Raw genomic sequence first — 24,849 nt, forward strand, 5'->3', positions numbered from 1 at the left:
GATCTGCTTTGTTTCCATGACTCAGAGACTAAAATAGTAAAGCTGCCACCAACCCTGAACCAAGGCTCTTTGTAGTAAAAGAAGAAAAAGAAAAGAAAGAAAGAAAAGGAAAGAACCAAATACCTTCAAACATACAAACACATCAGCCAGTAGTTAGGGAACTGGTGGCATGTGGATTACTCATGTTATAAAACTGGCACACAAATGCTGAGTGAGTGCAATTCCCTCGGCTTTGATTCTCTTGTTCCCAGCGTGTAACAAACGGAAATTGTAAAATTTGCACCGTGTCATTGGATACATCTTGTATTTACCATAAAGTAAGCTCATCATTTGAAAATGTGCAAACTGGAGGAGGAAGAGAGAGAAAAGACATTTACAAAAATGGCACTGAGAATCTAAACATGTAATGCAACGGTTGTATGACATATTGGCAACGAAAAAAATATGACAGCATCAAGACAATAAATCACCACAGCATAGCCAGAGGATATTTATTCAAAGTGCATGTGATGTTGTCATGTTATGAATAAAAGAAAACTGAAATTCTATTTGGTGTAACTTTGTGGTCAGTCACTGTCAAAATATGTCTGAACAGAAAAAAATATACTACTGCCCCCTGGTGGATTTAAAAGATTACTGCGAATGCTTCTTTCACTTCCAGACTACCACTGTCACAACTAATCAGTCTATTTATTTCCCAGTAATCCAGGTTAATTCCTCAGCCTTATGTAGCTCACAGCAACACACCAAACACAAAACCAGACATGCATAAACTGATGATGTCTGAAGAATCCTGTTATAAAAAGGATCAACAAGGTTTTTCCTCTGTGTGACATGCAGCAGCATTTTTTCCTTGGCAGGATTAATTTGTTTGCAAAATCCCTCGTTCAGTGACATAAATCAGGATAAACAAAATTTGGTTGTTTTTTTCTTTGTTACATTAGTAGTTCTTCAAGACTTTCCTGGTTTCAGTGCTTTATTTGTTGTATTATTTCTTTGAAAGAAATTTCATTTTGTTTCCTGGAACAAAAAAAAAGACACACACACAAAGTGATCAAAAGTGAGAATGAGCCCAAAACAATATTTTCCTCAAAATAATTAAAGGAACAATTTGAAAGGTAATGTGGTAGGAATAAATGCATGCCATATCTTTGATCAAAATAAAAAGTATCAACCTACAGAGGGCTGCATTTAAAGAGATTTCAAAAATCAAATTGGAAAAAATGATGCAGCAGGTTTGTCCATTTTACTGAAATTTCATTTATCAACTCAAAATAGTAGTCAGTAGCTTGTATGGTGCCTATGTGCTTGTATGCATGCCTAACAACGTTGGGGCATGCTCTAGATGGTGTCCTGGAGGATCTCCTCCTAGGTCTGGACCATGGCACCACAGAGCTCCTAGATGTGGGAATCAGCCAATGGTATCAACTACTTCATCCTTCAGGAACTGTCTGCATACTCTGACCACATTGGGCTGGACTCACTGCACCAATGTAATGTCTGACAATGGGTATAAGGATTTCATCCCAATACCTAATGGCAGTCAGAGTGTCACTGCCTATATGTCAGTCCTGCTAAGAGCCATTCTAGAGTGAAGTCTGTCTGCTATAATCTCCTCCATGCTCTTGAGACTGTGCAGGGAGACACAGCAAACCTTCTGGCAATGGCACGTATTGATGTGCCATCCTGGAGTAGTTGGACTATCTGTGCAACCTCTGTAGGATCCAGGTATCACCTCATTAGTGACACTGACCCTAGCCAAATACAAAACTAGTGAAAAAAAAAGTCGCCCTGTTGTTAATTTCACCAAAGCAAATGAAACTGTTTAACAACCCCCTCTGCTACTTAACTGACCAGATCAATATCCCAAAGCTTTCACTGACTTGATGTTACACTCTCATTAAGAAGAGTTCCTTTAATTTTTTTTGAGCAGTGTATATAAAGCAGTTGTTTCCTTACCCAAGCCTTTGAGAAACCTGTTAACCCTCCTATGCTCATTATCATGGATAGAGTCCAGATACTCTTGCACTCTCACTTCAAACAGTCCTGGTGAGATTAAAAGAAGCAAAACAAAAACAATCATGAAGAGCTAGAAGAACCCATCACCCATACCCATTAGATTTATCCATCCAGTTTCTCAAATTCATAGTAACCTGTCTGTAAAAGTCACCAGTCACTTATGGCCAATCTAGAGTCACCAGTTATTCTAATTATGATGTCTTTGGACTGGAAGATGATGTAGTACTTGGAGAGAACTGGAGAAAGTGCAAACTCCACACAGAAAGGCCCCAGATGAGGAGTTCTAGACCTCAGGCAGTCGTTGGCTGCAAAAGGATTCTGACCCAAGAATAAAAAATCTTTTGATTTAAAATTATATTACTTTGACCAATTACTTTTGAGCCTTTGAAAATGGGGGATAAAACAACTCAAAGTGCTCTCAAGGCTTTACTATGAGGTATTACAGAGAAAACCCCAACAATCAGATGAGCCCCTATGAGCATACACTTGGCAACAGTGGGAAGGAAAAACTCCCTTTCAACAGGAAGAAACCTCTGGGAAAAAACACACTTTGGGACAAAATTCCTGTTCTTCCTGCTGTGCCTCTGTACCTCTGAGAGCCTGCCTATGAAGCTCCCTCTCCTGGATGAACCAGCCAAACATCTGCGTCTCCATGAAGATCTCCAAGAAGCGGCGCACAGTTTTGGATGGGATGGCTTTGCGAAAACCCTCTCGCTGAAAGAAGGACGAGGCAGGGGAGGAGGATGAAGAGGAGTAGCCGTCCTCCCTTTCGCCAGTGATGAAGAGAGGATAGTGGCCTACCAGCTCCACAAAGAATCGAACAAAGGCCTCGGACACAATGGTGCTAAGATGGCCTGAGTCTGGAGACGGGATGTTAGACGTGGTAATATAAAACATAACAAAGTCGACTTGCTGATCAACCATTTACATAATGTTCAAAAAGATGTTTACAGAAATTTTTATCCTCTAGTTAGTCTTTCTATCCCTTTACCCCAGTATGAATTATTTCATGACATTCCAAATTATTAGGGGATCAAGCCTTTGAACTACAGTGACTACGGACTTTTTCTCTGGCACCAACTAAAACCTGGTGGTAAACATGGTAAATATATAGCAGATCCACATTAAAGCACATAAGCGTTGTCACCACAAGCATGTTTGTGTTCTAGGTTTAACCATAAAGAAGCCTCAAAGCCACCAAAGAAGCCTCTATGACACTGTAGAGTCATAGAAAAAAGTCCTCAGTTTGACTCACCGCTGCTTGCATCTCCTCCTCGCTCATTAGCAAGCTCTCTTCGCCTCTCCAGAACGTTCTCCAGAGCCGTCTGAAGCTTAGGTGGCAGGATGGAGTCTTCATCGTCCAACTAAATGTGAGATAACAGGAAAGAAAATGTATTCACAAACCATAGACAGATAGATGTAACCTTAGAAACATTATGAAAGATAAATATAGCCTCTAGATCTCAAAAAAGTGAAGTCAATACAAAAAGTGCTGTAAACTTTCTCTTGCTGCAAAAGCACTTACATTATGGTATAACCACCTTTGATTTCTTTGCTCTATGACTAGCTAAGAACAGTTATGGAAACTTTCTGCCACTGAAAAAACAAACATTTTTTTGTCGCCCAGAAGTCAAAGTTTCAGGTTATTATCTTAAAATCTCAACTTACTAACTCAGACTTCTGTGAATATAACTAGAAGTTTTAACTTCTGGGTGACAGAAAGCACCTTTTTTTTTCCAGTGCTGGAAGTAAGTTTCTATAAGGAGTCACATACGCACTGACCATTTGAAAAACAATACACATTTAAGGCTTTTTTTGAAAAATTAAAAAAAAAAAAAACCTTTGGCTACAACCCTTTTTTTGAGAAAGTCTGGGTGAGGCTGAAACAATTTCATCTACACAGATACAGAGTGTGACAAACCATAAACACACACACACACGCCTTTAAAAATATCTGACCTGTCTGAGAAATCGACTATTCCCAAGATCCACAACCAGAACCTGTACACAGAAAAAAAGGTTATTTCTCTGCACAGCAATGTACAGCAGCTCATAAGTAATGTATTCCTATATGACTGTAGTGGCACTTGTATTACTCCTCTGACCTCCTCCAGGGGGAGCTCAGTGAGTTGGGGCAGGGAGCTGGACAGCAGGCCCACGATGAAAGGGGTTGGTGTGCAGACGATGTCGAGCATAGCTGAGGGCAGCACTGGGATGTACGTGTGCTGCCATACAAAGGGGTAGAGCAATGCCACGACTGCATGACAGCATTGGGAAAGAGTACTAAAGAAGGGAGCAGAGAACACAACAGTGGAACATTAAACTTCATTAAAAGCTCAATTTAATAATGTTTAAAACAAACAAAACTGACTTTCCCTTTTAGTCTATATGAGACAAAGGAGAGAATTATCAGTTATTCTCACCGCATGAGGGCACCACAGTCTAAATAGAGACTAGCCATTCTCTAAAGTAATATCATTGCCCTGACAGAAAACCAAGGCTACATACTTCTTTCATTTACATCACTGCACTTTGCATTCCTGTCTTCTACTACTGTGGCTGATCTTTTTGACTCCCAGTGGCTTTCAGCAGAGCAAACAAACCAGTCCCAACACGTCAACAACTCAGCTGGCCTTCCTGAAAATAGCTCTCTGGTATGTTCCCTGAATAAAACTGGGACTGCTTTAAATTTATTTAAAATTGTGAGTCTGGACCACCCACATATCCTGTAACTTTATCGTAAAACACCCCTGCTGCTTTCAACTAATATTTGCCATTTTCATAACTGCATAAACAGTACAGCTTCATATATAGCTGGAAGATATGGATTTTGGTGTACAGACAATATGGCTTAAATGAAGGAACAAACCTGAGCTTGTCTGCTGTGAAGATGACTCGCCTCTCTAGCAGCAGAGAGCCAAAAACCCTGAGAAGCAGGCGCAGACTCAAGCAGGAGAACAGACATTCAAAATCCACATGCTCCAGGCGTGAGTCAGAGGGTCGACAGAGCTCCATCACCTGAGAAATCAACGGAGATTTGATCCTGTCAGCTTACTCAATGTAACACCAAAGTTGTGTCTGATGGACTGACAAATCCATTCCACCATTCAGTTCTAAATATGTTCATTTCAAGTCATTTTAATCTGGATCTAGTTATGGTTAGCGAACTATATAAGCTGTTCATCCACAACTGCTAAGCAAAAATGCAAAAACATTTAGCCAGCAAATATTTTGTCAAATCTTTACATGTGTAGGAAAAAATGTAGTAAAAGTTCCAAATTACTGGGTGTCAATAAAGGTTTAATTTTTTTGCAGTGTTTTTTAGATGAAAGAAACAAAAATGGATGAATTTTGTATAGTGAGATTTAAATTTCAAAATCTGGTCAAAAGCAGCAGATTATTTGATTTATGCTTAGGATTCCAAATAGTTGGAAACCACTGCTCAAATGGACTGCTAAAGACATTTTTAACTATTTTATCTGACTTTTTCTTAGAGTTTGTTACTTTTTTTGGGGGGGGGAGGTTCCACTGTCGCTCACCTCAGTGCCTGAACCAGGAAGAAAAGTTTTGATGGTGATGGTTTTCCCAGGAGCTGGAAACTGGGCCTCCATGATGGCTCTCATGAAAGGCTGGACCAAGGCAGGAGACAGAGCCCTGCGCCTCTCCACCTCATCCAGCACCTAGAATGCGTGCATATAAAACAAGCTTGATTTCATTTGTAATCTGTACTCCCCAAATTCCACCAACATATTAAGTTTCCTTAATCTAACCACCACTCTCTACTCCTCATCCCTGCTTACACCCTGCTCAGGAAACAAACCCCTTGAAGCACCCAGGTCATTAAATGTGGCCAGATGATCCTCCAGCCACAGGACTGTTTTGACAGACTGGTCCATCTTCGAACAGCAGGACATGGAGACCTTTACTCAGTCTGTCCCTTTCTACAGTAAGTGCTGCGTAAAGAATGTGACAGTGACCAAAACCATCTGGGTTTTTCCTAACCAAAAAAACTTGGATGATGAGTGATGTACAGGCTCTGATCAAACTGATAAGACATGATTCTGGATAGTAAGACTACACACCTTTGGAGCGGGAGTCACAAGTTTGATTCCCACCCGCTATCCAGTAAGGATCCTGGCTAGACCCCCCATGCTAAAAAAAAAACCCAAAAAAACCAAGCCCTGGAATGCTGCAGCTCGGACACAAGCATTTCACTACATTGTGTATGTGACAAATAAAGGTTGTTTGTTGGTGTTACTCAGTATCAGATCCCCGCAAGGCTGCGTTCTCAGCCCCCTACTCTACACCAACCCATCTAACCATTGTTATTGTCAAGTATGCTGATGAGACCACTGTGGTTGGGCTCATCTTTGATGGAGATGAGACAGTGTATAGGGTGTAGGTAGAGAACTTGTCCCCCTGGTGCTCAGAAAATTACCCGAAGCTGAACATCCTTAAAACAAAAGAACTCATGATGGACTTCAGGAGGCACAGGCAGGTCCACCACCCTCTCATCATAAGTGGAGAACGTGTGGAATCTGTCTCCACCTTCATTTTTCCAGGCACCCACATCTCCACCGATCTCACCTGGACCCACAACACCAACGCCCCTTAAAGAAAGCCCCGCAGTGGCTGCACTTCCTCCGTGTCCTGAGGAAGAATAACTGGGACCAGAAGCTGCTGCTGGCCTTCTAATGCACCTCAGTGGAGAGGGTGCTCTCCTACTGCCTGGGTGTTTGGTATGCAGGGGTCACTACTGAGAACAGGAAGGCTGCACAGAGGATAATTAACACCACAAAAAAAAAAAAAAAAAAAATCAATGGCTGCCCTCTGTCATCCCTGGAGGCCATTGCCAGATCCTCCTCTCCCAGCAAAACCAGAGTCATCATAGGTAATCCCTTGCACCTCGCCCACCACCTATTTGACCTGCTGCAACCTGGTCAGTGCCTCAGGCCAATCAGGTCGCACACCTCCAGACTCACAAACAGCTTCTTTCCCTGGACCATTCAGACTGTTAACAAGCACTATCCCCCCACACCCCACCCCTGCCCACTCACAATACTAATCTGCGCCATGGCCTGAGTAACCCTCATCACTCAGGCCACTCACATACAGACTCTTCCACTATTTCCAAGCACTTTGTCTCCAATGTGTCCCTTTCTCTTTATTTGTATATATCCCTTTTGACTGTATATATTTTTCCTGTTTGTTATTTATTCCGGGTGTCTTACTATCTATACATTATTCCTACACAGTTGGTGTGGAGTGCCCATAATTCTGTTGTACATGGACATGGACAATGACAATAAAGGGTAATAAAGGGCAGAAATGCTATCACTGAGGAGTGATTTACCTTGGAGAACAAGTTGAAGCAGCCAAGATGGCTGACAATACAATAGACCTCTGGCAGACGTTTGCCTTTTCCACTAGGCTGTGAGAAAAAGATGAAAATATGACACATAATACTCACTAGTGTACTCCTAGACATGAGGACAGACTAGTATATAAATCAACAGTATTGCAATACACACACTCCTCCTACAGAAATGCATAAGCAGAAACACATGCGCACCCGCACATACACAGTTCCCAGTCTCACACATTTCCGCCCAGAGTCTGAGATGGGCTGTTTTCCCACAGGCGCAGGCACACTATTCTGGTATGCTTATTTACTCAGCCGTCATTGTGGTATTTAGCTACTTCCTGTTCGGTGACGGCACACGATTTCTATTTACCAGTAAACGCCGGCAGTATCCAAACCTTCGGCTCCCATCCACTCCAGTCAAAACAAATGAGAACATCTCACTGCGAGGGATGAGCCATGACAAAAATGTAATTAGTGTATTTTTACTATTCAAAGAGAAAATACACATATACTGTAAAAGTCAACACAAATAATGAAATTGATAGTGTTTCCCGTGGTATAAAGAGTTGAATTTTCAGTGTTTATTATATTGAGATAAGTGTGGCGCCCTGTTCATTTCACACTCCTCACCTTGGGTATCTCTCCACCGGCTCCCAGTCTTTAGCATCAGGAAAGCAGAACTGAGGAATGATCCTCAGTTGATCCTCCGTCTCCCTCATGAACTTGAAGGTTCGCTCCAGCTGCAGTTAAAATGAGGTGAGAGACTTAAGATCAGTTACCACTTCCTGCATTTCTTCTTTTTTAATGTATTTGGTCTTAAATTAAACTACCACAAAAATGAGCCATGATTCAAGGACCTTAGGAGGGAACTGCTGTGTGACCTCTGGTACATAGTGCGCTCCAGCCTTTGATTTCTGCAGCGACACAACCAGGAAATATTCAAAAAGTTTGCGCTGATGGAGCTCCTGTTCGAGTGAGTGTCTTCTGGTGTGGACTTGAGCCTGGCTCGGCTGGCTCAGTATAGACTTCACCGACACGAGACGCTGGCGGTGAGCTGGAAGAAAGGATGTAAGCCAGAGCACTATTATACACCTCAGTGTGAAAAATAAAGAAACAATGACAGATAAATGAATAATTGAAACCCTACCTTTTGCTCTTTCTTCAATTTCACTCTCAGAGTCACTGTTCTCATCTGTTACTGTAAATTAAAACCCAAAAATACAAACTTACTAGACAGTAAAATAAATATTACATTCAATTTTCATTCCTTTTAACATTGTCACCTCTGCCCGAGCTTGTCTCAGCATAATGATAGATCCTTCTGAGATGCTTTTTCCTGGACCGAGTTTCAAATATGCTGTTGATCCTGAGTACAACCTGTCCAAAGGAATAAATAAAAATATGTCTCAGTGCCAGTAAATACTACTGCGTGATATCTGTGGCCAAAGAGGCTGTATCTGATGTATAGGAAAATATCCAAAAACGGAGGCAGTTAGGATTGGAGTTGAGGGTTATGGTTATGGTGTGTGGTGTGATGATGTTTCCATGTCACAAACATATGACATGATTGGTCCCTTGCAGAAGCTGGATCAACATTTATTTTGATTATCCAGGAACAACACCAACACAGTGATACCTAATCTAATGCAACGTTCCATTTGCTTCGGAAATCAGAACTGGGAGCAATGTCACCCCCGACTTCAGTACATTCCAGTAGGAAAGTTGAAAAAGTGAGGAAAGGATTATTTTTGCTCTTTAGCGAGGTACAACTACTAATCCATCACTAGCAAAACAGTGCAGTGCTTGTTTTTTCCAATTAAAAACACCAAATCAGTGCCCAGCTGTTGTCATTCCAGTAAAAAACTAGTACTAACCATGCAAATTAGTCTGAAGCCCGGGCAAAATAGTATGTGCTTAATAATTTGCCAGGCTTAATAAAAGAAACCGACTGTTCAACATGGATGTGATAAGATTCTGCAGCAAAAAAAACATGCACAAACACAGACCGTCGGTATCCTCCGGCAGGTGCGGCTATAGGAATCCCCGGGCAGCCAGGAGGCTTGTTCAGGTCCGGTGGGGGTAGATGGAGGGCTGAGCTGGGGTGGAGATGAAACACCTCTACTGCTTCCAGTGCTATGGATCTGCTGGTTGGTTCTCCGCATGTCCAGCAGCTTAAAGTTTCTGCCTGAATTCTGCCTGAAGAACCCTGGTCTGGAGGCCTATGGACAGAAAATAAATAAATAATAATAATAATAATAATAACCATAATTATTTCTAACTACTGAAACCACGTAGTTTCTGCTTCAAGTTCAGGGTATACTTTAACCTTAGCAGTGTCAGCACCAGGAGAGGAAGGTAAAGACTGCTGGGAGCATTGGCTCTCCAACTCTATATCCTCATACGGGTTCTCATTTGACGAGTCTGCAGAAAAACCAGAAGTGACGCATTTGACGCAAGTTTTCAAGCATGTCTGATAATTGTGCACAAAGTTAACATTATTCAATATTTTACAGTGAAGCAGGGCTGCAGTCCTACCATGACACTTTGGACTTAATTTCTGATGCAGTAAAAGTAGTAAAGTAGTTTAACTGGCAGTTTTGAGGAGGGTTTTTTTTTTTTTTTTTACACGTTTAACAAAAAATTTACTCATACTTGATTGTTTTCTGCTGAATACTGTATCTGCATGTTACAATTAGCATGTAGTAGTGGAAAAAACTCAGCTCTGGAATCAACTGCATCCCATCTAACTACACTTCCACTACAATTTGCTCATAAAGAGATTCAATGCAGGATAATGCAGGTTGGTGTCTGACCCAGGATGTCTTCATAGTGATGTTCCTGAGACAGCGAGCGAGAGAAGAGCAGGCCATTTGACCCCGCAAGGTCTTCGAACTCAAAGGATCTCCTGTCATCATGAGATGAAAGCATGAGTTAATACATTACATACAGCTGGCATAACTTCACCAAGCAAATAATCTTTCTAATCCATGGATACCTGTTGAAGCTGTCCCGGACTCTCTCACCTCTGGGTCTTCCGTAGATGCCAGAGGGAGGTTTCAAGGAAGTTTTCGAAGCTACTGACGGTAGTGGCGGGAGGTTCCTCTGCCCTCTGCCTTGCCTCCTTCCCAGGGTGGCAGTAGCTGGGTGCTGGAAGGTTCGTTGGGGTTTAGGGACGGGGTTGATGGGGGGTGCACCTGGCTCGGTGTACACATTTTCATGCTGCTCCTTCTTTTCTTTGGTCCCAGATCTTGCAACTGTGCTTCTTTGAGCTAAATCTTCAGATTCGTTTTTCCTCACCTCCAGCTGCTTGTCCTTGCTCGGTGGGCTGAAGTAGTTTCCAAGCTCTGGGGGCATTTTTCCATGGTTCCCCCCCATAGCCTCCAGCTTTTTAAAAAGACTGAATACAGCTCTCTTCTCATGACTTGTCTGTTCTGCTGCTCTCCTGTCAATGCTTTTTTTCAGGGTTCCCACCTGCTGTTTATCTGTTGATGTAGGCGAACAGGGCCTTGAATCCCCAAGTTTTTCTACATTCTCTTTCTCATGTTCTTGTTTTTCTTTGTGAACTACAACTCTTTTACAGTCTTCCCTCACTTGGTTGCTACCAGGCTTACTGATATTGAATGCTCCTCTTTGCTGTTTTGTGGGTTCAACCGGTGAACAAGGCCTGGAATCTCCAATTTTTCCTACATTTTCTTTCCTAAGATCCTGCTTTTCCTTATGGGCTACTTTTGTGCAACTTTCTGCACTTTGCTTGTCTTCTATACATTTATTGTTGCTTTCTGGCAGCGAGTCTGTCCTTTTTACACCGCTACTTTGGCCCACGTTATCCGAGGTTAGAGATAAATTAGTGGGTTCCTTGCCCTCCCATAGTGAAATCTTGTCCCTGATGCTGCAGCCATTTGATCTGGGCAGCTTGACTCCTACTAAGAGAGCATTGTCATTGCTCTGAGGGTCAAAGGTCGACCTCCTGTGGGCCATCATGGATGATTCTTCCTTCTGGTTAATGAGGTTTTCCAGTGGGGTAAAGGGGTGTTTTAGTGTTCCCTCTCTTCTGTGCTCACCTCCCTTGTTTTCTACTGAAGCGAAACAGAAAGCACTTTCCCCCACTGGAGAGCCCCTCTTTAGCCTAAAAATAAAAATAGGAAATCATTTTAGAAATGCTTGAAATATAAAAGCACATAAGCAAATCGCACATTATCACATGACGCAATGATAACTTCCAGGTAAATCGAACAACCCAAAATGTCTCTTGCACTGGCTGCTGTGCTCTGCAAGTTTTATGTCATTTTTTTCAACCACATGCGGGTGTTTACATACAGTTTATGCATGTCATATATTGTAATGATTGTGTGAATGCGCTGTGACAGACTGGCGACCTGTCCAGGGTGTACCCTGCCTAGGCTCCAGCGCCCCAGTGGACCCTGAAAAGGATAAGCGGAAGCAAATGTATGGATAGATGGCTTGTGTGAACGTATTTCACGTCGCCACGGCCAGCAGGAATAGAAACCATAGAAAAGAATGGCTTTCAGAGCACAGTTGTGTTTTTGTCCCCTAGTGTGTGGAAAAAACCCTCAGCTATGATGCAAAATTGAAGCATCTGCAATAAAGTCAAATAAATATACCTTTCCACTTGGAAGAACAAAGAAAATATAAAGCAAACTGGAGGCTTGGGTAAATCTGTAGAACATAGTCTACCATCTCAAGCTCGGGTCTCCTGGAATAACACGTTAACATTTATTTGGATTTTTTTTAATGCATACTTTTCCACATTCCCGAATTCAATCAGAAAAATTGAAAATAAATGGAATACCAATTAAAGAATAACCTACTGCTAGCAGAGTTCCCTGAACTTCCCAGTATGGTCACGGTGACTGCCAGCTAGGGGACATTCAGTCTTTTTCTGGACAGTGGGAAAATCCATCCTGAGAGTAAATGCCAGAGGACAAGCCTATGACCGAGCATCTTCTCATCGGCCTCGCTAAATAAACACATGCTTGGATTGGAGCCCATTTCATCAAACTGTTATGTTTTAATAAATAAACGGGAGGAAATGGGAAGCCTTAAGTTGAAAGACCTTTTCTGACTTTCCCTTAATGGATGTAATGATTAAAGGGCAGCCTAACAGGGTTTCTTATTTTCTCAGGGCTCACAGAGAAATTTGTGAAGGCCCGTGTCCTATTTTAATGCCTCACTGGTAAACCTGGTCAGATACAAACCTGTTGATAGATGAGTTGATGTAATCTTGCTTTGTTTTCATTCTCTCAGCGGCCTCCATGATCACTGCACACCTGAGAGAGAGAGAAAGAGAGACATAGAAGCAACTTCTGTCTGCATCTTCTCTGATTTTGCTTGTTCGTTGAGTTGCACATTAGCGGTTGTTGTGGTTTTGCTCCCACTGACAATAGCTATCCGGCTTTACACTGTTATATAGTCTTCACATTGCATTTTTAGTAGATTAAACATTAAGCTGGTAAACTTCAGCATTCGGGCCACAGGACAGCTGGGCAAAATCAAAGAAACCATGACAGCCAGAGACTCAAGTGCAACTCCCCGAAGTAGTTCATCACACTAACTAACACTTCATTCAGCAGTCATTTAGGGCCTGCCTTTTTCTTTCCTCTCCTTTAGTGTATTGTAGTATGCTCATTTTTCCACCACTTCCAAACATTTGACCCCTGCAGTGACAAAGCTGCTGTGCAAATTCTCGTACTTTCACATCTTCGAGGTCAATGTTCTTGCAGTTCAGCGTCCTCTAAAACAGGGCTTGGTGATTTCCCATATGTGAGGCCCCTGCCATCATTTGTTTATTGATATATACTCCAAATGATATGACAGATGTGCATAAGGACTACATACCACCCTTGAGGCTGTAGGGTAGCTGACTGGCTATAAAAAAAGCCATTTAGAGCTACACCATTTGCTAGAAGATACATCCTGGCAACAAGATACACAATACTAGTTAGAATTAGAAAAAGCACCACTTTAATCTTACTTTCTTAGCAAACATACAATCAGTGGCCCCTTTGGGTACATGTTGCTTGTACCAGGCTGGATCCCTTTTTACCGTCATGGCCTTAATTCTTCACAGACAAGGTGCTGGAAACGTCCCTCAGAGATTTTAGCCAGGTACGCTGTGGTGTTTAAATGATGCTCAGTTTAAAGTGTGGCTAGAAATATCCCCCAAATCACTACACCACCAGAACGAGCCTGAACTGTTGATCCAATGCAGTATGGATCCATGCTCTTATGTCTTCTGATATTACTAGCTCACTGTCACAGTAGAGGATTTTTCAGTTATCTTTTGCCCACTTTTAGTGAGCCTGTGTGTGAACTGTAACCTCAGTTTCCTGTTTTTAGCTAACAGGAGTGGCACCCGGTATGGTCTTCTGCTGCTGTATTCTGTATTCTGCATACCTTGATTGTAACACATGGTTATTTGTGGTAGTGTTGTCTTATTAAATTGAAGCAGTCGAGCCATTCTCCTCTGACCTCTGGCATCAACAAATGGATTTTTGCCCAGAGAACTGCCGCTGACTGCATACTTTCTCTTTGGTGTGTGGGAAAATATGAGTAGAACAGCAGTTTTGGAAGTACTTGACCGGCCCGTCTGGTATCAACAACCCTTTTACATTCAAAGTTACTTAAATCACCTATCTTCCTCATTCTGATGCTCAGTTTAAACTTCAGTAGGCCGTTTTGACCATGCCTAAATGGCCCAAAATGTGACTGGCTGATGAGATATTTGTGTTAACAAGCAGTTCAGCAGGTGTGTCAAACAAAGCGTAGGAGTGTATATTTAGATACAGTGAAATTATATTCTGAAGCAATCTGTTTCTTCTGGCAAAGACAAACTCATTGGCACAGTGCATATTCTGCTGAAATCAGATCATTTCTAACATTATCTCCTTTCAAATTAAAACATTAAATCAGTTTCTTACCTCCTTTCGCTGCACAGTTTTCATGTGTTCATCGGTGGAATGGGAGCACAGTGCATCCCATGCTGCTATAACAGTATCCATTGGTATAACTTCCAAAACAGCTGTAGTGTACAGTTTATATGCCCAGGTTCAAATAGATTTTCTAAGCCTTGAAACAATTCATCGACTGCTTATCTTAGTGAGCCTTGAAGACACAGTGCTGAACGTGCCCCCCTCTCCCTGCCTCGCCTCTAATCACCCTCTCTCTCCCCTCACCCTGGATATGACTTCCTCTCTCTCTCTCTCTCTCTCTCTTTCTTTACTGTTGATTCACTTAGAGCTGGCTTCAGCAACGAGCTGTGTACGAATGAATGGATGGATGGATGGATGTCTCTTGATGCTAACTAAAACTATTTCATCCCATACTTTACATCGACAAGCTGTGTGGAAATTTGTGGAATGTGGGACAGACATCATCATATTACGGCTTTTCCCTCCAAATCTGAAATTCACTGGAATTGTTTTTCATTCCAGCTGCTCGTGCAGCTGCACAACCCCCCTCCAATGATTTCCAATGACGTTACGTTCACTGTCATACAGAAATTGATAGGAGAACATGTAAAAAAGGAAAATTCTACATTTGTTTGTACTTTTGACTGTCATTATGCAAATGTTTGATATAAATATTTATGGGAGTGTTTATTTACATTTGCTACATATAAGCGTGGATTTAAATCCTTCAACTTTTAAACTTCAATTTTACTCAAATCTTTTAGGACCACACCCAACCGCGTACCACGTTGCTCTTGCACGTGAATGGACGTGAAGCTTTGGATCTTTGAGAAGCTTTGTAAAAGTATTACATACATATGTATCAACTATACGATATGATAAATCTACATAATTGCCAAATGCTTACCAGAAATGTAGTGCTGTCCAAGTTCAAGTGCTGCAACCCGGCTGTAAACGGCCTTTTTTGGCGCTGCAGTTTTTAAACTGTAAATACATTTGCTTGTAGCCAATGAAAGTTGGGTTCTCGCGAACAAGTGGCACGGCAGCAGGTGAAATGTGCGCAGCTGGCTCACTTTTTTTTCAACAGTCAATCCCAGCTCTTATTTTTGGGGCGGTGGGGGGAGCTGTAATTCCACTCCTGTCCTACTGGTGGCAGCAGCGCGCCTTGGCGCTCTGCGAAATTTGACGTTTGGAGTGACGGGGCAACCCACAGTAAACACAAAACTGACGCTTCACCAAGAGCAAGCTAGCCAACGGGACTCAGAGCTGAAAGGTCAGCATATGTTTTTGTTTTCAAAGAGTTAGTAGCAGTCAGCTGTTTTTCGGAGATGTTTGTGGTGATTTTAAAGGCGCAACGAACCCGGAATTGACTCGAAAGGCTGGAACAAGTATGCGGCTTGTTACTAAGAAAGCCGAGGTGGAGAGAAACTGCTCCGTAGGTGTAGCAGTAGCTTCTTTTCACAAAAGAAACGTTAATTCAGTTGGCAGAACAACAGTGGAGGGTTTATAACTTCAGTGGCAAGATGTGTCGTTGATCCACGAAGACGTAAATCATTATTTAACCACGGAGTCTATAAAATTGTGATTGCATAGTTCAAAACAAAAGCCCGTCTGTTCCGAGGTATTGAAATTTGTCAGCACAGCACGTCTCGGTCATATTCCTCCAGTGTGCTGTATTAAGCGCACAGCATAGCCCACACTGCAGACAATTTTTTGTTAGATCCTTTTTGTCTTCTGGGAGCTTGTCAGACACTTTTCTCTCCTATATGAAGGTTCTATAACAGCAAAATTAATGAAAAGAGGTGTCCATGATTAAACTTTCCCATGCGCCTAATTTGCCACTGTTACAGAGTTTTGTTTTTGTATTGCATCTAGTTTATAACTAGAGTTTAAACAAGGGTGTACAAACTATTGTAGATACTGTGTAATAAATTTTGTCTGCCGGTGTTGTGCCAAAAACTGATTTCCAATGTTTCTGTGTATTTTTTATGTGTAATATCTTTACGTATGTTGGTAAATAGACTTCGGTGAACAGGGTTTACAAAGGGGTTATATATAGAATTAAAAAATTATCTGTTTTTCAAGTATCTTTATAACTCTGTGTTATTGTACTTACATTATAACCAATCCGGTCCTTTATCCCCACTTAAAATATTTTTGCAGAACTATTGTAATATTTGCTGCCATTTCTGCTGTCCTCTTGGCCAACTTACTCTTACAAAAGACATTTTTAATGTTAATGAGATTTTTGTAACTGCATAAATAAATGTTATATAAAAGTCACTGCCAAAAACTGATTGCGGCTTCTACCTTGTTACAGGAATGTTGTTTGTGGCTCAAGATGACTTTATGTCATCTATGAGGGATACATTTGACATATGTTTCACATATTATAGCCCAACAAGTTACTTATAGCAGTTTAAATACGAGCAATCAGTTTTTGGCAAATACCGGAAATCAGTTTTTGGCAGACAATCACTTTTTGGCACAACTCCGGCCCCTCAGGATTTCCTGTGTCAAGTACTCGAAGTGACTTTCATTTTTATTTTTCACACCTGCTTTCGACCACTTTTATCAAATGTGTCGAGAGTTAGAAAACTCAGATCTCAAACTGACTTCGAGAAATTGGTCCAAGCATTAAAATAGTCATGCTAAGCAAGCAGGTCATCAGCAGCTCACCAGAGTTTTGCCATCAGTTTGGTCCATGTATTCTGAGCTGGTAGAGCACTATAAAGATGAAGCAAAGCAGTGTTACAGCTGAACAGGATGGAATGAAGACAGTCAGTGCACACTGGGTCCATTGAGCCCTCTGTTTTTTTAAGGCAACACACAAATCCCAGCTTTCAGACGAGGTGCATTACTTTATATTTATCTTTTAACCTATGGGGACATAGTTCTTTAACAAGAAGTACTGACTGGCTGCCATATTGGAATTATCAGAGACTTGAAACGAATTAATGAGCCACAATAATATTTATCCCACAGTCTCCATTGAACTATAGACTGTATATGATAGCTGGACGTACCCACCATATGGATAGTGAGGTCAGGGTGTATTGGTGTGAAGCTTTGAGCAGAGTGATGTTACCCATCCTGGTTTTCAAACCAGGGCCGAGCACCATACTGGTCAGTCTTGTTAGGCCTTGCCTAAAGAAAACTCTGCTTTATCGTTGTGTTTCACTTTTGTTGGGATAAAAATTTACAACACAGTGTGTTTTATTAGATAAAACTTGTGACTGTCAGCTGAAGCCATAAGCTCATAAGGAAAGTGTTTACACAGGTGCTAGATAAGGGGAGCTGAGGGGTTGTTTTCCCATAGGCTTCTGTAAAATCTGCCTTCTTTATGTAATCAGAGGAGTTTCCCCTGTGGTCTGTGTCTGCAGCCCTGTCCTATAATCAGTGCTGAATGATAAATACGTTATTTAGTTTGACATTGGCTTTCTTTCTTCTCCAGGCACGTCTAGTGATGTGTTTGTCCCATGTGGTATAGTGGAAGACTCTAGCTGAACCCCCTCCCTGTCCTCGAAGACCTTCACCAACACCTTCCTCCTCTTTCTTGTTTTGGCCGCCCCTGTGATGCCTCCATCATGCTGTGCCTCTCTGTCACAGTACACTCATCATCATCTGGTTGTCTTTCTTCTCACCTTCTTTAGGTAATTTGGAGTCACCCCGTGCTATAGAACTTCCTGTAAGCCTTGAGTAGGAATGCAAATGTCATCCTGTGCCGGTGTCTAGATAACATTGTGCTACGTGAGATATCCACAGACTAACAGAAAACTGACGAGAGCTGCACAATGTAGCAGAGAACGGTTTCTGTGTTTGGTTATATTTTTAATCGGCCACTTGAAACTGTATCTGGAATGATGAAATTTACACACATTTTTTGCAGCAGTTTTAATCCCAGCAAGTCCAATCTAGCCATATAGTTAATGCAGTGTGAATGCATGTGAGCTGTGAGGTCAAGTTAAAGATCTATGAGAGATTAAATCAGCTCAGACTTATCTGTCTTGTTTTATTATCATACTCTGAAACACATTAGAGTGTAGGAAAAAATAAATGTATCCATTTTCTTGTTTGTTTTTTAACATTTTTTGATCAAATCACATGCACGGAAATGCACATCCCTATTCACTGTGGAGGTTTATTAGTTGTTCGCTGTAACTCTATTTTTGCTACTAACGTTTAGTTTTTGTTTTTGTTTTCTTTTATTTAACAAATCTAGCAAAGAAATTCATGTCGTTTTAAATAGACAGTGTATATCATATAATAGGCTTTGCTTTATTTTGGCTCAAGTAAAAGTAATATAGAGCAATTGCTGTAGCCATGGCATCGGACATTTGTGCTTGAAATCTTTATTACAAGCATAAATTTGTCTTAAGCATTCAGTTGTTTTGGAAGTGGATTTTGTTTGGGAGTTGTTGTTTTTTTTTTCATTTTCATTTTTAAGTATGTAATTGCACAGCTGAAATGACATTACTTTGGAATTTAACCTTTTTATTTACAACTAGAGAGCTGTTGTACCCAAGAACCCTCAAAAATCCATGTTCAAAACAAAAAGCATGTTCAAAACTCATAAATGTAACCTTTAATTGATCCATTATATTAAATAAGAATGAAATAACTGCGCTGCACTTTCAGTAAATGTTTGTCCTCATATGGTTTGTCATTCCTTTCTGAGTAAAACTGCTTTCTGTTTTTCCAGCTACGTGTTGCTGCATGCGTCCAGGAAGACATTCAGCAATGTGAAAGTGAGCATCTCAGCTCAGTGGACGCCTTCCATTCTTAATGACAGCTCACCTGCCTTCTCGCCTGGCGAGGTAATGAGCATACAGCACAGAACAATGTGTCTCCCACATATACAACGCTGAAATTAAAATAAGTCAGAAATATTTTGGCTGGCCACAATTCCAAAGTAAAGCCTTTTTGTTTTTTACTTTTTTTGAGTGTTATTGTTTCTCACAGTGCACACTTCAGTAAGTTAGCTTCTCTGCAGTTTAACTTAATCCCTGATGCACAAAAGCAAAACTTTTACAGTCACGTCCTTGGTCTAAGAGCCTGTATGAACTCTGCATAATCACGTTTTCTCTGACTGTCCCAGACCTGGCAGGATAATCGTCTGTTTGAGGATGAAAAGCAGGCCACTCTGTTTCTGGGGATTCTGGACTCCATCTTCCTCTTCTCATATGCAGTGGTGAGTACATGATTTTCATTGTTTATTAGGATGCGTCTGCCACACAAATTGGTAAAACTGTGAGCAGAAGATAATTTTGTGTATCGACCCCGTGCCAAGTTGGGCCTGCATTTACTCAGGAATGGAAATCATTTGAACCATCTGGTGACCTGTGTGGGTTATGATAAGAGTAAAACAAAGGCCAGCACATCTCTGTAACACTAAGTATCAGATTTGTTCTTGGAACTCACTGAGAAAGTACATTATGCCTGTAATTTGAACAAAATCAGATCAGACTTTTATTTATTTATTTATTTTCTCCATGTTTTTGTTCGTGTCCACACAGGGTCTGTATCTGAGTGGTATGATTGGAGACAGAGTGAACCTCCGCTATGTGCTCTGCTTTGGCCTGTGTGGCTCTGCTGCAGTGGTTAGTACATAGTACAGAATTATATGATTGATTATTAGGGCAGTGGTTTTTGCATTAATCATTGCTGGTATCTGTATAAAATCCACACAAAAACTAAAATTTCTGACAACTATAACACCAAACACTCAAGACAGCTGTGCATGTTTCTGCAGGAGTTTGTGTTTGGCACTCTGACTGAATGGCTCCACATCTACAACATCTACCTGTACAGCAGCCTGTGGGTGCTGAACGGCCTGCTGCAGTCGGCCGTCTGGCCCTGCGTGGTGGCCGTCATGGGCAACTGGTTCGGCAAGGCGGGGTGCGTGTCATTTCTGTGAATGTCATTATCTTTGCCTTAACGGCTGCCAGATGAGTTTGGATCACAGACACAGCATCTGTCCAACCCAGAAATATTAGTCAGGCTCATATTTGCCAAGTTGACCTTCATGATACACACCCAAATGGAAATACAGATGCTCACACTCGCCATCAATAGCCTCCATTCACTGGTGCCACAGCGAGAACATAGGCCTATTTAGACCCAGTTTTGCTCTGCAGCAGGGCATATTCTGCTCATATTAAAAACTGCGAGTGACAGAGTAAAAAATACTTAAAGCTGTTCTATAAATAAACTTAATGCCATTTATCTCTTTTTCAGCCGTGGTTTTGTGTTTGGCCTGTGGAGTGCATGCGCCTCTGTAGGCAACATCCTGGGTGCTTTCCTTGCTTCCAGTGTTCTCAAATATGGATATGAGGTGAAGCACACATAGACAAACATGTTTTATTGTTTCCCCCCCCCCCCAACTTAACATTGCCAACAACTAAGCACTGAAATAATGTGCTGACTGTTGCTGTGTGCAGTACGCCTTCCTGGTGACCTCTGTTGTGCAGTTTGCGGGAGGGGTGGTCGTGTTCTTCGGCCTGCTTACCTCCCCAAAGGAAGTTGGTAAGGACTTCAGGAAGCATGTTAAATGTTAAAAATGTAAAAGGTTTGCAGGGTGTTTGCTTGTTTTTTTGTTTTTGTTTTTGCATGCTTTAAATATATTAAGGTGACTCAAAGTAGTTCCCAGAATGCTGCATATGTGTTCATATTCTCCATAATGTTTGAAAATTTATAACCCTCATTTCTTCTTAATATATTGGTGCATATACTATGTCATCAGGTTTCAGCTTGTTTTGCAATACCATCAACTTTGTATCTTTACTTTTTATAACTTCTTTCCATGAGAGGTGTGAACTCGTCTCTACCTCAAGTAGAAACAGTTTGAATAAGCTAAACTTTTGATTAAACTTATGGTCTCCTTTAATGTGTGTGTGTGTCAGGTCTGAGCTTGGAGTCAGAAACTGGACTCGGCCCCATTGAGACAGACACGGACAGCCACAAGCCTCTGATGAGCGACGAGGAGGATGAGGTGGAGGTGGAGAAGTACAGCAGGCGAGGCCAGTCTGTCGAGCAGCCTGTAGCGCCTCCAGCCGAGTCTCCACAAGCCATCGGCTTCTTAAAGGCTTTCTGTCTTCCTGGGGTGTTGCCTGTGAGTGTGAAGAAGACGAACTATATAAAACTATATAACAATGTTTTTATAGTGTGATGACTTTGTCTCGCTTGCACTGCAGTATTCCCTGGCTTATGCATGTCTGAAGCTGGTCAACTACTCCTTCTTCTTCTGGCTTCCCTTCTACTTGAGCAACAACTACAAGTGGAAGGAAGCCCAGGCCGACCGCCTGTCTGTGTGGTATGATGTCGGAGGAATCATCGGTAAGCAGCTGCTTGAAAAATAAAAAGTTCTGTTATAAAACTGAGGTTTGACTTTCTATTTTGAAAGAAACAGTCAGTCATCCCTGTGACTAAACACTCAGGCTTCTCTGAACACTCTTTCCAGAAATGTTTTTCCCGACTTTTGGCTGTGCAACCATAGTCCTGATATGGTCATCTCAGATCCCTCCCGCTCTTTACACTTTGTTTGCGAGGGGCAACCAATCAGGGCAAAGTTTGCTTAAAGGAAGTATGTAAGGAGAGGAACTAAAACAGCTTGTTTCAGAGAACTGATGAGCTGGGGACCAGTGTGAGATTGTTTGGAGCTGGGATCAAAGCAAAGCTGCTCTTGTAGAGTCCAAGAATAAAACCATTGGAGCTGGAAATGAGCATTAAAGGTCCTGTTTAAAATCACTTATCACTCATCATTTTGTATGATGCTTAATAATAGAATGTTATTATCACAACTTATAGTAGTGCAGTGGTTCTCTAACGGTGGGGCATGCAGCCTCTGGAGGTGGGGGCACCATCAGATAAGCATAACTTGATTTGGATCCTTCATCCATCTATTTTCTTCCACTTGTCTAATTCAGTGTAGGGGGCGGGGCTAGAGCCCATCCCAGCTGTCATAAGGTGAGAGGCAGAGTACGCCCTGGACAGGTCTGCGGCACGGCTGATTTTGATCCTTGCTGTACTTAATGGTGGTGTAAACAAAATAATGTGTGGTGTGAATATTTATTTATTTTTGGCAGGGTCCTAAAGTGGAGCTGTAATGTATGCAGCCCCACGTGTAATGTATTCATTGGTAAATAACTTTGCAGTTTGTCAGTTCCTAATTTGCCTTGATCATGCTATTTTTTGTATCAGGAGGAACATTTCAGGGTCTGATCTCTGACTTTATGGGGAAGAGAGCGCCGGTGCTGGTCGTCAGTCTGATGCTGGCAATCGGAGCCCTGGTGGGATACAGCCGTAAGTACATGCACGTCATCTAACAACAGCTCACGATCTGATATCTTCTTCTTCATAATAATAAAACAAAAGAAACTGCATTTCATGAGTCAAGGCGACAAACTCACAATAACACTGTAAGGTTTAAAATCCACTCTCTCAGGATCACCTAATGACCAGGTGATAAACGGTGTGCTGCTAGCTATTACCGGACTCTTCATTGGTGGGCCGTCCAACATAATCAGCTCGGCCATATCTGCTGACCTTGGCAGGCAGGATGCTCTGAGGGGCAGTAAGGAGGCCTTGGCTACTGTCACTGGTATAGTGGATGGAACTGGAAGTATAGGAGCTGCTGCAGGACAGGTAAAGATGAAAAAAAAAAATCAAATTGGAGAATTAAACAGAATGAATTTGGCAACATGAGAGCATGTTTGCTTCCACTGATGCCTTTTTTGTGACACAGCTATGACATTGACTGTATACACACGAGTGATCAGACTGATCTTTAATTTGACCATTTTCTCCCTCGTCTTCTAGTACTTGGTGTCTCTGATAGAGAGCAAGCTGGGCTGGATGAGCGTGTTCTACTTCTTCATTGTCATGGTAAGATAATTCTTATCCTTAAAAGGACAAAACGTGTTAAATAAGACTTTAACTTTGAATTAATCAAAAAAGTGTTTACTGAGGTCGTAAATCAAGTAAGATGTAAGCTGGATTTCTTATAAACTCCCCCTGCTGACCGTCACGAAGCATGACACCTTGTTACACAAGTCCAAGACATTCCATCCATCTTTTATATACAGTTTGGGCTTGTTGCTTAAAGCTTCTTCTCTTCGTGTTACAGACTGCAGGCAGCATTGTGTTCATTACTCCCTTGCTTGTTAGAGAGCTGCGGGCCATGTGGACAGAGAGGCGAGCGCGGCAACGGCAGCTGTAAAAAATCTTAACCACCATCAGTTTTTACTCTAATCAGTGACAGTGCAGCAGGTCTGGTGTGATTTTGTGGTTGTTGAAAGATGATGCTACTTACAGTACATGTAAGATTTGGAGTTTGAGCTGAAGTCCTTGCCTTAAGAAGAAAAAAAACACAATAGGTTGCACTGTTCTGTATATTCAGGGCTTTGTAAAACATCCCAGAATGTACTAATGTGTATATTTTAAGGGTTTAAATGGATGTGAATGTTGATGTATTTGAATCAGTGTTGCCAAATATAGAAACTAGAGCTTCTTACCGTAAAGACCAGACTCTTTGAGAAAGCTTAATGCCTAAGGAATGTGAACAGTGATTGTAAAGTAGAACTCAGTTCTTGTAGATATGTATCATATTTTAGTCATTTTAAATATTGCACTATGTTCTTCTCACAGTAATCAGGCACAAGCCTTAAAACATTTTAATAAATCACTTTTAGAGGTCTGGGAAAGCTCCAGATCACTGCCATTTTATCTCACCTGTGTACAGTTTTTTGTAATTGTGTTTTAATGTTGTACTGTAAAGCCTTTTCATGGCAGGGGGCTGGTTCTCTTCATTCTGTGTACATGTGATTTTCATTTTTCCCTTTTCCATTTACTGTTTGCTCGAATGTTTACATCTTAAGTTTTAGTGTCTTAACTTGCACACATGGGCAGAAATGTTCTTAAACTCTGTGTTAACAGCATAGCATGCCTTATTTCTGTAAAACACACTACCATGGTGGAAAGGTTTGCCTGTGTGCATCAGGAGCCCTGCATATGTTTTAACTGATTTTTAACTGTAAATCCATGTAGGTTATGTCCAGATTTAGGTTTTAACAGCCAGTGTAGGTAAATATGTTTAATTCAGATGCAATGGTATCTGCAAGGTGGGCAATTTGTTCTGGTTAAGATGGTTAATTTAGCTGCACATTTGCATGTATTTGCATATAGGATTGTGTAAAGCACATTTAGGAATAGCTATTGGAATTTTTTTTTATCATGATAAGAAATTTTCTTTGTCTCTTGAAAATAAAAAAAATCATATGAGATTCCATATAATTTTTAACAAATGTAACTGTTTTTTGTTTTAAATAAATGCATTTTTTTATTTCATGAATGGTTTGCTGTCTGTGCAGTGTTGTATCAAATCCACCAGGGGGTGCTCTGAATGCAAACTTAAACCTTCACTCCCTTTTCTTTCCTGTTGAAGCAGAAACAATTGTTGTGCTGGTAATTTCAGTTTATATCCATATAATTCATAAACATTTAACTGACTGAAGCACATTAAAACACCAACAACCTTCA

At 41.3% G+C, this 24,849-nt stretch overlaps 2 protein-coding genes across 4 annotated transcripts; one reads left to right on the top strand and one right to left on the bottom strand.

Moving 5' to 3' along the window:
• Positions 1 to 179: 179 nt before the first annotated feature.
• Positions 180 to 15,368, bottom strand: LOC146369117 (DENN domain-containing protein 2A-like). Of its 3 annotated transcripts, XM_084909754.1 has the most exons (20): positions 14,323 to 14,538; positions 12,601 to 12,672; positions 10,380 to 11,510; positions 10,198 to 10,289; positions 9,711 to 9,805; positions 9,391 to 9,603; positions 8,668 to 8,761; positions 8,532 to 8,582; positions 8,242 to 8,438; positions 8,015 to 8,124; positions 7,755 to 7,824; positions 7,373 to 7,450; positions 5,559 to 5,699; positions 4,889 to 5,037; positions 4,125 to 4,302; positions 3,979 to 4,020; positions 3,275 to 3,383; positions 2,610 to 2,879; positions 1,960 to 2,046; positions 180 to 1,020 (listed from the first exon to the last, which is right to left on the bottom strand). In XM_084909754.1, exons 2-20 carry the CDS (start codon positions 12,657 to 12,659, stop codon positions 989 to 991), a joined length of 3,198 nt encoding a protein of 1,065 aa, XP_084765880.1. In that variant the 5' UTR covers positions 12,660 to 12,672; positions 14,323 to 14,538; the 3' UTR covers positions 180 to 988. The 3 variants fall into 3 exon arrangements, with proteins under 3 accessions (XP_084765880.1, XP_084765879.1, XP_084765878.1); XM_084909753.1 differs by lacking the exons at positions 180 to 1,020; positions 14,323 to 14,538 and adding an exon at positions 15,221 to 15,368 and having other exon boundaries at positions 1,027 to 2,046; XM_084909752.1 differs by lacking the exon at positions 180 to 1,020 and having other exon boundaries at positions 1,027 to 2,046.
• Positions 15,369 to 15,485: 117 nt separating this feature from the next.
• On the top strand, positions 15,486 to 24,661 carry slc37a3 (solute carrier family 37 member 3). Its single transcript, XM_084909755.1, has 14 exons — positions 15,486 to 15,586; positions 17,768 to 17,966; positions 19,016 to 19,130; positions 19,412 to 19,504; positions 19,830 to 19,913; positions 20,066 to 20,211; positions 20,551 to 20,647; positions 20,754 to 20,838; positions 21,216 to 21,424; positions 21,507 to 21,648; positions 22,513 to 22,614; positions 22,757 to 22,956; positions 23,131 to 23,196; positions 23,438 to 24,661. Exons 2-14 carry the CDS (start codon positions 17,890 to 17,892, stop codon positions 23,528 to 23,530), a joined length of 1,509 nt encoding a protein of 502 aa, XP_084765881.1. The 5' UTR covers positions 15,486 to 15,586; positions 17,768 to 17,889; the 3' UTR covers positions 23,531 to 24,661.
• The last annotated feature ends 188 nt before the right edge of the window (positions 24,662 to 24,849 follow it).

The sequence above is a fragment of the Perissodus microlepis genome, chromosome 17, assembly GCF_051167445.1.
Source record: "Perissodus microlepis isolate ML-2025 ecotype Zambia chromosome 17, ASM5116744v1, whole genome shotgun sequence".
Taxonomy (NCBI): domain Eukaryota; kingdom Metazoa; phylum Chordata; class Actinopteri; order Cichliformes; family Cichlidae; genus Perissodus; species Perissodus microlepis.

Coding starts and splice junctions, on each gene's coding strand:
- slc37a3 (XM_084909755.1), top strand. CDS start 17,890: ATGCCTCCATCATGCTGTGCCTCTCTGTCACAGTACACTCATCATCAT. Junction 20,648..20,753: donor TTCTCAAATATGGATATGAG/GTGAAGCACACA, acceptor TGCTGTGTGCAG/TACGCCTTCCTGGTGACCTC. Junction 21,425..21,506: donor GTCTTCCTGGGGTGTTGCCT/GTGAGTGTGAAG, acceptor CTTGCACTGCAG/TATTCCCTGGCTTATGCATG.
- LOC146369117 (XM_084909753.1), bottom strand. CDS start 12,659: ATGGAGGCCGCTGAGAGAATGAAAACAAAGCAAGATTACATCAACTCA. Junction 11,511..12,600: donor ATCAACTCATCTATCAACAG/GTTTGTATCTGA, acceptor TTTTATTTTTAG/GCTAAAGAGGGGCTCTCCAG. Junction 4,303..4,888: donor TTCACAGCAGACAAGCTCAG/GTTTGTTCCTTC, acceptor TCCCTTCTTTAG/TACTCTTTCCCAATGCTGTC.